The sequence below is a fragment of the Gymnoscopelus braueri genome, assembly GCF_963280865.1.
Source record: "Gymnoscopelus braueri genome assembly, chromosome: 7".
Classification (NCBI taxonomy): domain Eukaryota; kingdom Metazoa; phylum Chordata; class Actinopteri; order Myctophiformes; family Myctophidae; genus Gymnoscopelus; species Gymnoscopelus braueri.
The window spans coordinates 49,094,659-49,109,783 of NC_137608.1; the positions used below are offsets into that span (position 1 = coordinate 49,094,659).

The 15,125-nt window shown below is 39.5% G+C and overlaps 1 protein-coding gene across 6 annotated transcripts in view; it reads left to right on the forward strand.

The window, feature by feature from the left end:
* wdfy3 (WD repeat and FYVE domain containing 3) overlaps positions 1-15,125 on the forward strand; it is a 195,431-nt gene that overhangs the window by 41,558 nt on the left and 138,748 nt on the right. For all 6 annotated transcript variants that reach the window (XM_080434107.1, XM_080434102.1, XM_080434104.1 and 3 more), the window contains exons 8-11: positions 885-1,051; positions 8,652-8,851; positions 11,780-12,062; positions 13,384-13,491. In XM_080434107.1, the coding sequence (XP_080290233.1) occupies positions 885-1,051; positions 8,652-8,851; positions 11,780-12,062; positions 13,384-13,491 (758 nt within the window). The remainder of the gene's footprint in view (positions 1-884; positions 1,052-8,651; positions 8,852-11,779; positions 12,063-13,383; positions 13,492-15,125) is intronic.

A 15,125-nucleotide genomic window follows, 5' to 3' on the forward strand; every position in this document is an offset into this window, starting at 1 on the left:
TCACGTCGTGATAAAAATGTCATCCAATCAGGAGAGAGATCTCATACAGGATAAACAAGTGAAATTGGAAGCGATGAAACAAAAATTGTATACCGCTACGTGGTACAATTTCAGAAATGTGTGGACCATTTTCTTGGTCCTCGCAAGACAAATAATTTCAGATTCAAGTTGGATTCAGGGTTAGGCATTAGAGATTAGGGTTGAAATTATGCCTGATTAACTCTATAACTGCCAAAGACGTTTATAAACGTCTTTGGGCCTTCAGCTATTGCCTGCCAAAGACGTTTAAAAACGTCTTTCTAAAAAGATTCTCTAATTATTTAAGATTGACACCTTTTCGATATTCCAAACGAATAAGGAGATAACAATTCCCAAAGATTTGCTGCTCCATCCACTTCAATGTTAAAATTGAAACGGACAAACAATTCACAATGTTTTTTGGTTTGAAACTACTGGTTTTGAGCTATTTTCAAACATCAAACAACACATGACAACAAGGTCAAATTGACCTCGTTGACATTTGTGAAACCACACCTGAATCTCATCTGTGATTAGAAATTTTCTGGGGATCAATCATACTGGAGAAAAATATTCTGTGGCTATGCGAAAAGGTACCAAAATCGGTCAAAACCCTGGCAGAGGCTACAGACTTTTTGAAAAAACTCTGGCAGGGTAAGAGTTAAAACTTAGATGTGTGCTAGTATTGCGTACCAAAAATAGCAGATCTACAACCTCACAAGCTTGTAGTTCTGCTATTTTTGCCTTTAGGGTTAAAAATGGCATTCTGAAAATCAGCGTAAATGTTGATGTCCTCACAAGAATAGTAATACAAATGTGTGTGTGTGTGTGTGTGTGTGTGTGTGTGTGTGTGTGTGTGACTCCAGACTGGAGCAAGCCAAAGAGGAGGAGTCCAAAGATGCCCTGAAGGACCTGGTGAACCTGGTGACCCGTCTGACCACGTACGGCGTGACGGAGCTCAAACCCGCCGGGCTGACCACCGGCGCCCCCTTCCTGCTGCCTGGATTCGTCCTCCCGCAGCCCACTGGGAAAGGTGGGTCCTCCCACCGGCAAACAGTGGTGTAAAGTAACTAAGTACATTTACTCAAGTACTGTACTTAAGTACAATGTTGAGGTATTTGTACTTTACTTGAGTATTTCCAATTTCCAATACTTTTACTTCTACTCCACTACATCTCAGAGGCAAATATTGTACTTTTACTCCACTACAATTATTTAAAAACTTTAGTTACTTTTCAGATATAAATTATGATATTACAAAACACACATTAACCACTTTAGCCCTATTTTATACATAGGCTATTTGAAAATAGCAGATCTACAAGCTCACAACGCGTCGCACCGCGACGCGTTGTGAGCTTGTAGATCGGCTATTTTCAAATATTTTGTACTTTTACTTTTGGTACTTTAAGTACATTTTGATGCCAATACTTTTGTACTTTTACTCAAGTAACATTTTGAACACAGGCCTTTTACTTGTAACTGAGTAGTTTTATATTGTGGTATTGCTACTTTTACTTAAGTAAAATATCTGAGTACTTTTTCCACCACTGCCGGCAAACCCCCATGTCTCTGAGATGTGATGGAATACGGCGGCTGTTATCGAACGCCACGAAACGTATAGTCACTGTCGATAGCGGAAACCTTGTGTGTCCAGAACTGTTTCTTTTCAGGAAAGGGGAAAAACGACCTTGTGTTCCAATGGATCCGTTATTATTTAGTTATGAGCTTTTGTTAACGTTTCGTCGGTTGAATATTTATAAAACCCACAAACAGACTTGGACACTCTTGTACGATGAAGTAGGACATTAATTAAATGGATAGTTAGTTTCTATGTATTAGTCACCCCATGGAGACTTGAATTCATGGATATTTTTTTGTTTTTGTCGTTTTTGCCTGAGACAATAATTTGATGACCAGCGGACCGGTGCGCAACGGTTCCGGTAGGAGACACAAAGGAGACTCTTTGTGTCTCCTACCGGAACCACTGCCGGTCATCAAATTATTGGTTTAGGAATGAGACAAAAACAAATACATATCCATGAATTCAAGTCTCCATGGGGTGACTAATCCATAGGAAAAAGTCATTTTGGGGGTGAACTATCCCTTTAACAGAAAAACTACAAAAAACATAAAAAGTTATGGAGATGTAAGTTTTCTGCATAACTCTCTGTTGCTTCACCAGTTGCCATCAGGAAAAATAGATAATTCGTGAGTTGTGTAATCAAGGAATTAAAAAAAAAAAACGTGACACGATAGAGACGTGTGGAATATAAGTATGTACAGTGGTTAGCACTTGATAACGGCAGTAATACCATCTGAGTGCCTCTGTGGTACCACAGAGGCACCACCACTACTTGGTGGTGCCACATTTGACACCTTTTTTTTAGGTGTAGTGTGGCTGATCGGCCACGATGTGGCGCATGTGAGTCCATGAACCCTATAGTACATTATTAGCAACAGGGGAAGGGTGATTGCATTTAAAATTGATTGTAATTTTTTTTTTTTGTAAACATAGAAAATAATGCAGAGTCCTTAGGATGAATTCAAAAGCAATTGTTTCTTTAAACACAACTGTGTTTCATGGTGGAAGTACACAGACATTTTACTTAAGTAAAAGTTGCAATACCACAATATAAAAATACTCTATTACAACTAAAAGGCCTGTGTTCAAAATGTTACTTGAGTAAAAGTACAAAGGTATTGGCATCAAAATATACTTAAAGTACCAAAAGTAAAAGTACTAAAATGTCTGAAAGTAGTCAATCTACAAGCTTGTAGATTGGCTATTTTCAAATGGTATAAAATAGGGCTAAAGTGGTTAATGTTTATGTTTTATAATATAATCATTTATATCTGCAAAGTAACTAAAGTTTTCAAATTGTAGTGGAGTAAAAGTACAATATTTGCCCCTGCAGATGTAGTGGAGTGGAAGTAAAAGTGCACTAATACTCCAGTACAGTAAAAAAAAACACCTCAACATGTTTCCCAAGGTTCTACGTAACCCAAGTGGGTATCGAACCCTGACCTCCAACCTTTGAGAAACATTTCATTAACCACTAGACTACCGGTACAGATGCAAAATGGCTGTATGAGATGAGAACACAGTACACACAGAATGGGGCATCTGACTTCCAGCTGAAACAGTGCAATGTTACTTTAGTAAAAGTACAAAGGTATTGGCATCAAAATATACTTAAAGTACCAAAAGTAAAAGTACTAAAATGTCTGAAAGTAGTCAATCTACAAGATTGTAGATTGGCTATTTTCAAATGGTATAAAATAGGGCTAAAGTGGTTAATGTTTATACTAGACTAGACTACTTTCAGACATTTTAGTACTTTTACTTTTGGTACTTTAAGTATATTTTGATGCCAATACCTTTGTACTTTTACTCAAGTAACATTGCACTGTTTCAGCTGGAAGTCAGATGCCCCATTCTGTGTGTACTGTGTTCTCATCTCATACAGCTATCTTGCATCTGTACCGGTAGTCTAGTGGTTAATGAAATGTTTCTCAAAGGTTGGAGGTCAGGGTTCGATACCCACTTGGGTTGCATAGAACCTTGGGAAACATGTTGAGGTGTTTTTTTTACTGTACTGGAGTATTAGTGCACTTTTACTTCCACTCCACTACATCTGCAGGGGCAAATATTGTACTTTTACTCCACTACAATTGTTTGAAAACTTTAGTTACTTTGCAGATATAAATGATTATATTATAAAACATAAACATTAACCACTTTAGCCCTATTTTATACCATTTGAAAATAGCCAATCTACAAGCTTGTAGATTGACTACTTTCAGACATTTTAGTACTTTTACTTTTGGTACTTTAAGTATATTTTGATGCCAATACCTTTGTACTTTTACTCAAGTAACATTGCACTGTTTCAGCTGGAAGTCAGATGCCCCATTCTGTGTGTACTGTGTTCTCATATCATACAGCCATTTTTCATCTGTACCGGTAGTCTAGTGGTTAATGAAATGTTTCTCAAAGGTTGGAGGTCAGGGTTCGATACCCACTTGGGTTGCATAGAACCTTGGGAAACATGTTGAGGTCTTTTTTTTTTACTGTACTGGAGTATTAGTGCACTTTTACTTCTACTCCACTACATCTGCAGAGGCAAATATTGTACTTTTACTCCACTACAATTGTTTGAAAACTTTAGTTACTTTGCAGATATAAATTGTTATATTATAAAACATATACATTAACCACTTTAGCCCTATTTTATACCATTTGAAAATAGCCGATCTACAAGCTTGTAGATCGGCTACTTTCAAACATTGGAGTACTTTTACTTTTGGTACTTTAAGTATATTTTGATGCCAATACTTTTGTACTTTTACTCAAGTAACATTTTGAACACAGGCCTTTTAGTTGTAATAGAGTATTTTTATATTGTGGTATTGCTACTTTTACTTAAGTAAAATGTATGTATTTAATGTTTCATTCCTGAGGGTTATATTTAATAGCCCACTGAGTGTAATTTACCAAAATACATCTTGATAGTATAACCCATACAATTATTTGTTTCACTTCTCAACAAGTTCAGCTTCAATTGCAGCTTCTATCTGTTGACTGAAAGCAGCCCTGTCTCAAATAGACAGAACATGCCTATGTCTGGGCATTAGTTGCTCTCTACCGCCATCTAGTGGCACCACATAGAAAAAAGCGCTACCACAAAAACAGGTGGTACCACAGGGGCACCAGAGGGGTACCACCACTGACATTATAGAGGCTCAGTAGCAGACAAACTCTTCTACAGTATGTAACATTTAAATAAGGGAGAATACTGCAACGAGGAAATAAAAATAAGAATACACAGACAGTATATGTAAAAGTGCTATTGACATTATATTTACAGAGCAGGTGTGCATAAAACTGGTTCACATGAATATGTATTTATGCAAAATAGTGTGCACACAGTATAGTACGAACATCAGTGTGTCCAGAATATTTACAGCTTTACGATATCAGGTATGGGAATACGGTATTTACAATATATGAACAGATGGATCATGTACATAGATATATAATGGGATTTTGTAAGCAGCAGGCAGTTGCTAGTCTTTAACCCATTCAAACCGGGAACGCATCTCTGTCATTTTTAGATGTCTTTGGGCTATTCAAAAATAGCAGATCTACAAGCTCATAGCGCGGCACTCGGTGCCGCGCTACGAGCTTGTAGATCTGCTATTTTTCGGAAAAATCGTGGGTATTTGAATATATATATTTTTTACTCAAACTTTGCTTCTAGGGATTCTACAAATGTTTTCTAAATCCTAATATCTATAGCTATAATATCAGTGGTTCTCAAAAAATTATATGTATTTGGCCGTGGACCCCCATCTCAAAATATTTTGTTCCAGGGGACCCCCCAGAAGTTGTAACAGAGTTAAAAATGTTCACTTTAAAAAAATATATATTCAAAGATTTTTCACACATTTTCACGATTTTTCAAAAATAGCAGATCTACAAGCTGGCTATGAGCTTGTAGATCTGCTATATTTGAATAGCCAAAGAAATCTTAAAATGACACGCAAATGCGTTCCCGGTCTTAATGGGTTAAACGCTTACGCGGTCACTCAGTAAGACGATACTTGTAAATGTCTAAATGACTTGTTGTCACAGGGAGTGTGTGGTGACCTATATTGTCAGGTAGTGTAGTAGCACGTTGTCTGTTGACCCAGAACCGTAAAGGGAGATGAATGATGTCTGCCCGGAGCCGTGAACCAACACAGCACTCCATAACAAAGAGGTCCAATGTAGCTTTAGAGCAGAGAGTTTACCTGGGGTAAACTTGCTTATTTAGGTCATTAATGTCCAAAGAACAGTCAAAATGTGTATTTTGTTTCAAAATTTGCTAAAATAGACAATCTACAGTGAGCTTATAGGTTGACTGTTTTTGTTATTTGTCGTGCAAGAAGTAACTATTGATTTTAAGTGGTTAACATGTTAACGTGTGTGGGGGGGGGGGTGTTGTCTCTCTCGGCTTGTGTCAGATGTAAGATCCGTCAACAAGGAAAAAAGGTTGGGGACCACTGGTTTAGAGATGAATGGGTGGGTGGGTTGGTAGGTGACTGTATTAGGGCGTTGGTTCTCAAAGTGTGGTCCGGGGACCCCCAGGGGGGGGTGGGGTGGTTCCCAGGGCATCACAATAAGTTTAACCTTTTGTACTATGGCTATTCAAAAATAGCACATATACAAGCTCATAGCACGGCTATGAGCTTGTAGATCTGCTTTTTTTTTATTGTGAAAATGTGTGCAAATCTTTGAATATAATATTTTTTAAGCGAACATTTGGAACTCAAATCTTTGCTTTTTGGATGGTCCCTGGAACAAAATATTTTGACATGGGGGTCCGCGGCCAAATACATACTCTTTTTGGGGGTCCTTCCTTGACATGAAAAAGTTTGAGAACCAGACAGACAAACACAGATAGTCTCACAGAAGTGCACAAGCAGTCCCTTAACTCCCCCATTGTCGTTCATATGATTGTGCGTGGTCAAAACGAAGAATTGTCACACACTTGATATCCTCAACATAAATATAAAGTATGAAAATGGATTCACGTGCAAAATCTCTGCCTACCAGTTTGACATGCCACTGACATTTCTGATCACACAAACACTTTGCTTATAGAAATCTGCCATTTTACTGTACGCATCGACATGTCACAATGTCCATTTCTCTAATTGTACTGTACTTGTGAGGACTTTTGGCCCTCTCGTATAGTCACACACACACACACACACACACACACACACACACACACACACACACACACACACACACAGAGAAAAGGCTGTTTAAACCACTGATGACAGCTCCAGCTGTGTTCAAAGTCTTTAGCAGGGATCATGGTGTGAGCAGACATTTACATGGCTAATTAGTCCGCCTCAATCGTTACTGTGTGTGTGTGTGTGTGCGTGCACCGGTGCCTATGTGACTGTGTGTTTTCTTGCTGTTGTGAATGCTGTGTGGGTTGAACTTGTACACGTTAGTACAGCTATCCATTCACAATGGAGGTCAGAGCACACCAGGGGGCTGTGTGTGTGTGTGTGTGTGACTGGTTTGGGTGTGTGTGTGTGTGTGTGTATGTGTGTGTGTGTGGGGTTAAAAGTATAGTAGTAAATGATAAATAGACATTGTGAGGACAATTTTCCTGGTCCTCCTCACAAGAGTTTTATTGTAAAAAAAAAAAAAGTTACGTTTTCAATTAGAACATTAGACAAGTTGGAGTTATGTATGATTTATCATTTTTGGCGTTCTAGTATCGTGCACAGAAAATGGCAGATCTACAAGTCACAACAGTATGATGGTGTGGTGCTTGTAAGCTTTTGGATCAGCTATTTTCAGCTTCAGGGCTGGGTTTAACAATGGCAAAAAAAAGACCTTGATCATTACATCGCTGTCTTTTAAATGCTTGACCTTAAGTATAGTAAAACAAATGTGTGTGTAGTGACAGGTGTGGATGTCTTTTGTTTTCCATGTGTGTGTGTGTGTGTGTGTGTGTGCGCGTGTGACAGAAGAGAACATGACTCCATTACAAGTAGACAGTAGATGTAATCCCATGTTGTCATGTAATCCATCATCAGTGGACAGTAGATGTAATCCATCCCACGTTGTCATGTTCAGTCTTGACTGAGTGCTGTCTGTTCTATTATTATAGTCGTCTAATCCAGGCCTGCTTTTGAGACACAAGTGGAATACGTCTAGCTAGCTGGTAGAATAGAACAGTAGCATTAAGCTGGGTGTGTCCAGTACCACTGTTGAGAGCCACTGTTTTAACCACATTAACCATGGCCTTCCTGGTTTGGGGCACATTTTCAAAACTATTCATAACGTAAAAAATTTAAGACCAGGAACGCAACTGTGTCATTTTTAGATTTGAGCTAAAAAAGCATTATTTTACACTTTGGCTATTTTTGAAAAATTGTGAGACTGTGTGCAAATCTTTGAATATATATTATTTTAAGGCGAACATTTTTATCTCAAATCTTTGCTTCTGGGTGTCCCTGGAACAAAATATTTTTAGATGGGGGTCCGCGGCCAAATGCGTATCATTTTGGGGGTCCTTGACATGAAAGAATTTGAGCACCACTGATACAGCAAACAATAGGTTTTCAGAAAGCTGTAAACTGGATTTAGAAGACAGAAGCTGGATTAACCCATTGAGACCTGAAGCCGATTCTACATGTCTCCTAAATCTCAACAGTATTCTGAAAAACATATGTTTCTATATCAGTGGTGCTCAATCTTTTTCATGTCCAGGACCCCCAAAATTATATGTATTTGGCCGCGGACCCCCATCAAAATATGTTGTTCCAGGGACCCCCAGAAGCAAAGATTTGAGTTAAAAATGTCTTTAAAAATATATATATTCAAAGATTTTCACATTTTCACGATTTTTCAAAAATAGCAGATCTACAAGCTCATAGCGCGGCACTCGGTGCCGCGCTATGAGCTTGTATATCTGCTATTTTTTAATAGCTCAAAGTGTAAAATAATGCTTTTTAGCTCAAATCTAAAAATGACACAGTTCCAGGTCTTAATGGGTTAAAGCGATATGTTTGTAGCAGTCACATCTACTGAACTCATCCACTGTGTCTTGGTGTCTCGCCAGGCCACACGGTGAGGAACATCCAGGCCTTCTCGGTTCTGCAGAACGCTTTCCTGAGAGCCAAGACCAGCCGGCTGGCCCGCACGCTCCTGGACGCCATCGGCAACATCTACTCGTCGGAGCCGGCCAACTACTTCATCCTGGAGGCCCAGCACACCCTGTCGCAGTTCGCCGAGCGCGTGGCCAAGCTGCCCGACGCCCAGGTACAATAGGGCCGCAAGCAGCCATTATCTTCTTTGAGGTTATTCTGTATCGATGGCTTTTTCGATTAATCAAATAATAGAGAAGCGCCTTTTTTTTACATACGTATATCCAGTGGTGGAAAAAGTACTCAAATTCTCTACTTAAGTAAAAGTACCAATACTGCAATATAAAAGTACTCTGTTATAAGTAAAAGTCCAGAATTCAAAATTTACTTGAGTAAAAGTACAAAAGTATTGGCATCAAAATGTACTTAAAGTACCAAAAGTTAAAGTACTAAATATTTGAAAATAGCCGATCTACAAGCTCACAACGCGTCGCACGAGCTTGTAGATCGGCTATTTTCAAATAGCCTAGGTATAAAATAGGGTTAATGTGTGTTTCATTATATCATAATTTTTATCTGAAAAGTAACTAGTAACTAAAGTTTAATAATTGTAGTGGGGTAAAAGTACAATATTTGCCTCTGAGATGTAGTGGAGTAGAAGTAAAAGTATTGGAAATTGGAAATACTCAAGTAAAGTACAAATACCTCAAAATTGTACTTAAGTACAGTACTTAAGTAAATGTACTTAGTTACTTTCCACCACTGCGTATATCAACAAACCAACGGCAACATTTAAAAAAAATGTTTTTATAATTGATTGAATCGATAGCTGAGCTACTGTACGTGCTTGTATTGTGAGCTTATAAAAAAGAAAAAAAAAAAAAAGGGAAAAGATCGATTTTATTGTTTAAGATTTTCACATGCATGTACAGTACCTGACAAGTGCATCTTAACCCATTAAGACGGGGAACGCATCTGTGTCATTCTTTGGCTATTCAAAAATAGCAGATATACAAGCACCGAGTGAGTATCTTTGAATATATACTTTTTTTAAAGCGAACATTTGTAACTCAAATCTTTGCTTCTGGGGGGGGGGGGGGGGGTCCTGAAACAACATATTTTGAGATGGGGGTCCACGGCCAAATACATATAATTTTGGGTGGTCCTTGACATGAAAACGTTTGAGAACCATTGATATTATATAGCAACATAGGTTTAAAAAAAAAAAAACTGTTAGGATTTAGAAGACATTTAGTAGAATTGGCCTCAGGTCTTAACACATTCCACGCCAGAGTTTAATATCATAATGTACTCACCAGTGCCAGCGATTTATTGTTTTGTAGTTTTTTTCACGTCGCCACAGACATCGCTAAATCCGTTAAAATCGCGCGTTCAACTGTTTGTAAACGCACAGGGTAGCTACAGCGGTTTATGTTAACTCTTTGACTGCGGACGACGCGATAACGCGTCAAGTGCTACTTTGTCCAGTTGGCCGTCGACGCGCTCGACGCGCTGGACGCGCGTTCATTGTTTAATCTCTGATTGCGCTATGCTGCTTAATATTCAATGTTATTCTCAAGTTCCACTTACTTCACGGACATCTGCATCCGGTTTCATGGCCTGGATTCCGTTTCCGGTTTTTGATTTTTTTCCCCAGTCATTTTCGTCCAAAATAGGTAAATAAACGATTTTTCACACGGTATAACGGACAAACGGACAGCTTCTCTTCTATAATCTATGGTCTGGGTGACGATCAGTCATCGCCGTCGTATATCACAACGTAATTTTCGCTGATCAAAACAATCTGGGTGACGTCACATCCGTTTTCATGTTTTTCCTTGTCTAATCTATGAAGAAGGGTGAGAGAGACCCAACGACATGATCACGCTGTCATGTGCTGCTCTCTGGTGGCGGATTTGTGCTGGGTCTTTACATTATGTGTCCTTAAATTATTTTCATGAGAAAAATTCAAAATATAAAAATAAAAAAACACGAAAATTGCTGGCACTGGGGGAGTACTTTATGAAAATACTCTGGCAGTCAAAGAGTTAAACAGCGATCAGCGATGAGAAAAACAACAACCGAGAAAATGGAGATTTAGTTTCCGCTTTTAGAGTGGAGGCGGATGGGAACGAAAATCTCCGGATATGGATAATTCCGTTTCCGGTGGTGCTACAATGAAATGTGTCGTGGCGAACAAGCCTACAATGAAATGTGAACCTGAGAGAGAGAGAGAGAAAAAAAAAAAAAAAAAGACCACTTCGCGTAGATCTACGCGACTGGCACGCTGCGCAATTATTTAGGTTCGCGTAGATCTACGCGATTGCCACACGCTAGAGATGCGCGGATGGGTTTTTTTGTCACCCAAATCCGCGTTAACAAGTTCATTATCCATCCGCCATCCACCCGCGGTAATTATATCATCCTATTTATAGATCCGCACCAACCGCATCAAATAATTGTTATTTTCCTGACGTTAGTTTTCTTATAAACAATGTTACTCACCACTGTCGCGATGCAGTGACTGTATACAATCCACAACCATGGTAACAACAAGCCCACGTCTTCATTGAGTTACTTTCGCTTTCAACCACTTTGTTGCCATGTCGGCTTTTTATAAGCTTTTTATAAGCGACTTTTGGGCTTGTCTGCCACTTGTTTTGTTTTGGGCTTGTTTTCATAGACCTGGCTGCTTATTTCTCTCGCAAGTTGTCGCAACCTGGCAACACTGCTAGCTGCAAAGCAACGTGTAGTGAGCGGCTATTTTGTGCCTGGTGTAAAATGACGTAATATTAAAATACTACAAACGCACACACGGTGAAATTTAGTGCTTTTAAAAGCTATTATAGGCCTATAGATTGATATAATTAATTTAATTCCTGCATTATTTCACCCGCGGTTTATCCAATATTAATTAATAATTATATTTGATTGACCCAAATCCACCCAAACTGCGGTTAACTGCGGCAACCGCGGCTAAAACCGCAATCCGCGCATCTCTACCACACGCAATGGATTAAATGACAATAAAACTGAATCTGAATCTGATTTTTATTGATATATTTATTTGTGACTGTCACGCCCCACCCCCTCCCCTCCCCAGGCCAAGTACTTTGAGCTGCTGGAGTTCGTGGTGTTCAGCCTGAACTACGTGCCGTGCAAGGAGCTGTTCAGCGTCAGCGTGCTGCTCAAGTCCAGCACGTCTCACGCCTGCGGCATCACCTCCACGCGGACGCTGCTGAAGCTGGCCCGGCACGACCCGGTGTTCAGCGACGTGCTGCGGGAGGTGGGCCTCCTGGAGGTGCTGGTCAACCTGCTGCACAAGTACGCCGCGCTGCTCAAAGACCCCGCCGCCACGCAGCAGCTGACGCCAAACAACGACCAAGGTGAGCCCCCGCCACTTCAAGCAGCACTATGTAACTTTTTAACAACTATATAGCATATTATGTCCAGTGGTGGAAAGTAACTAAGTACATTTACTTAAGTACTGTACTTAAGTACAATTTTGAGGTATTTGTACTTTACTTGAGTATTTCCAATTTCCAATACTTTTACTTCTACTCCACTACATCTCAGAGGCAAATATTGTACTTTTACTCCACTACAATTATTTGAAAACTTTAGTTACTAGTTACTTTTCAGATGTAAATTATGATATAATGAAACATACATTAACCACTTTAGCCCTATTTTATACATAGGCTATTTGAAAATAGCAGATCTACAACCTCACAACGCGTCGCAGCGCGACGCGTTGTGAGCTTGTAGATCGGCTATTTTCAAATATTTAGTACTTTTACTTTTGATACTTTAAGTACATTTTGATGCCAATACTTTTGTACTTTTACTCAAGTACATTTTTTATTCTGGACTTTTACTTGTAACAGAGTATTTTTATATTGCAGTATTGGTACTTTTACTTAAGTAAAGAATTTGAGTACTTTTTCCACCACTGATTATGTCCCACAAAATTGTGAAGTTACATGTTTAAGCAATAACAATCATCCTTCCATATATTTATAGACTCAGGGGGGGGTCACGGCTAATATTTTCAAATAGTTTAACTAGCCGATCTACATCGACACGTTGTGAGCTTGTAGATTGGCTATTTGAACTATTTGAATATGCACCAAGGCAGAGCTGCCAGTCAAAGTAAAGACTAGCTGGCCAATCACAGCGCGTCCTCAATGAAGTCAAAGACGTTGGCTGCCATGTTATTTGTGTCCACTGATACCCCAAACTACATAGTGCTGCTTTAAGTATAATCTTAGTAAATAGCTCTATTTTTGCCATAGCAGTCATCACTATAGAGTTTGTTCATGCCGTCTTTCGCCAGCTCTTTAGTAAAAAGAAAATGGATTTTCAGGTCAGGATACCATTGTCATCCAATCAGGAGAGAGATCTCATAGAGGGTACAGGAGAAACAAGTGGAATTGGAAGTGATGAAACGAATAAATGAGTAGACAGGGTTGGAACACAATAAATGATCTTTGCGGGGTTCTCTCTCCTGAGTGGATGAAACTTGCAGTTGCAACCAATCTGTTTACTAAAGATCTGGAGAGATGGTGGAGAGATGATTACTATCAGAATATAGCTTTAACCTTTTAACTAAAACCTTTTTGTTTTAACCAAAAAATATCACTTACAAGCACCTTTTAAGCTGACTTTGGTGTGTGTGTGTGTGTGTGTGTGTGTGTGTGTGTGTAGGTGTAGGTGATTGTAAAAACAACACGGTAGCAGAAGAACAGAAGCAGTTGGCCTGGTTGGTGATGGAGACTCTCACCGTGCTCCTTCAGGGCTCCAACACAAACGCAGGTAAAAAACACACACACACACACACACACACACACACACACACACACACACACACACAGACACAAAATCACGCTCGCCATCCTGCCTTCACTTTCCAATATCGGCCCGCATTTTCTCTCCATGTCAGCCTTTATACTGTGTAGAGGACGATATCACTGGCCTAAAACAACGTACGGTAATTATCTAGAAGCTAACAACGTGAGACACACGTTTTTGGCTTGTAGATGTGTTCCTGTAGGCCAGCGACACCCTCATGTGGTGGAATATAAATAAGGCTTCAGAGCGGATAGAGAGGATACTCTGAACGTAATTGATGCAGAGAAACCGCTTATAATAAATGTACCTGCGTGTACATTGTTACATCCTACAGCAAAAGCATTGTGCTTGAAATGAAAGGTAACCAGCAGTAATGCACATATCCGTGGAACAATACAAATTTATTTTATATAGTATTAAATTACGGTACATAAGAATCGAATATGAAAAAATATATATCGAATTTGATCCATTGCTCAGCCTGTATGCTCAGTTTGTTGTCCTGCATTTAAATGGCAAAACCTAGAAAACATGGCCAGTGTTGGACTCAGTTATGGTTATCTCTCTCTGTCTGTCTGTCTGTCTGTCTGTCTGTCTGTCTGTCTGTCTGTCTGTCTGTCTGTCTGTCTGTCTGTCTGTCTGTATGTCCCTTACTTGCTTTCTCTTCTCATTCTCTCCTCGTCTCTCTCTCACTCCTCCCTTTCTCCTGGTTTCCCTTTGCTGTCAGTTTCTATGCTCTCTCCCTCATTCACCTTTCATTCTCCCCCGCCCCCCCAACACACACACACACACACACACACACACACACACACACACACACACACACTCGCACACACTCGCACACGCGCTCAGATAAACGGAGGAGGAGGTGCTTTGTGTATTCATCAGGGACAGTTCGGCTGTGGTTTCCTTGCTGCTGTCACTACAAATCATGTGACCACAGACGACGACATTGTTTTGTGTGTGTGTAAAAGTGTGTGTGTGTGTGTGTGTGTGTGTGGTGTACCGATTGTCCTCTAACTGTCAAAGTACTCTCTTTTGGTATGTGTCACTCTTTGCACCTTCCCTCTGTCATCTGCCATGCCTCCATGGTTATCTGTCACACACAGCGGTTAGACGCAGTGCCATGACACTTCAGCTCGGGGTGTTCTGGGTAATGCAGACTGTCAGCCGTAGTGGAGGAAGCGCTCGCATTTTTACCTTAGTAAAAGTAGCAATACAATGAATAGTGTCTTATAGGGGCGGAAATCGCTACCTGGTACCTGACGATTCCACTCCTATTCAGAGGGCTACCATTTGATTATATTGCGATATTTGCGATTTGCGATTAATTTACTTCCATTATCTTGTATTGATAATAAAAACTAATGGAAGAGATGTGTTGCTGTCAGCTGGAAGGTTATATTTGCCATCATCAACAATTGCAGAAAACCAACAAGATAATAAACAAGTCCTTTTTTGTAAAATAATACTGACTAACAAAGGCTTCTCAATATTCTGATAACCAACCAAAATGTGGCTGCTGCTCTGTGCAATAAAAAGAAAAGAAAATCTCCCAAAAAAATAATATATATGTAAACATTTTTTTTCAATAATCA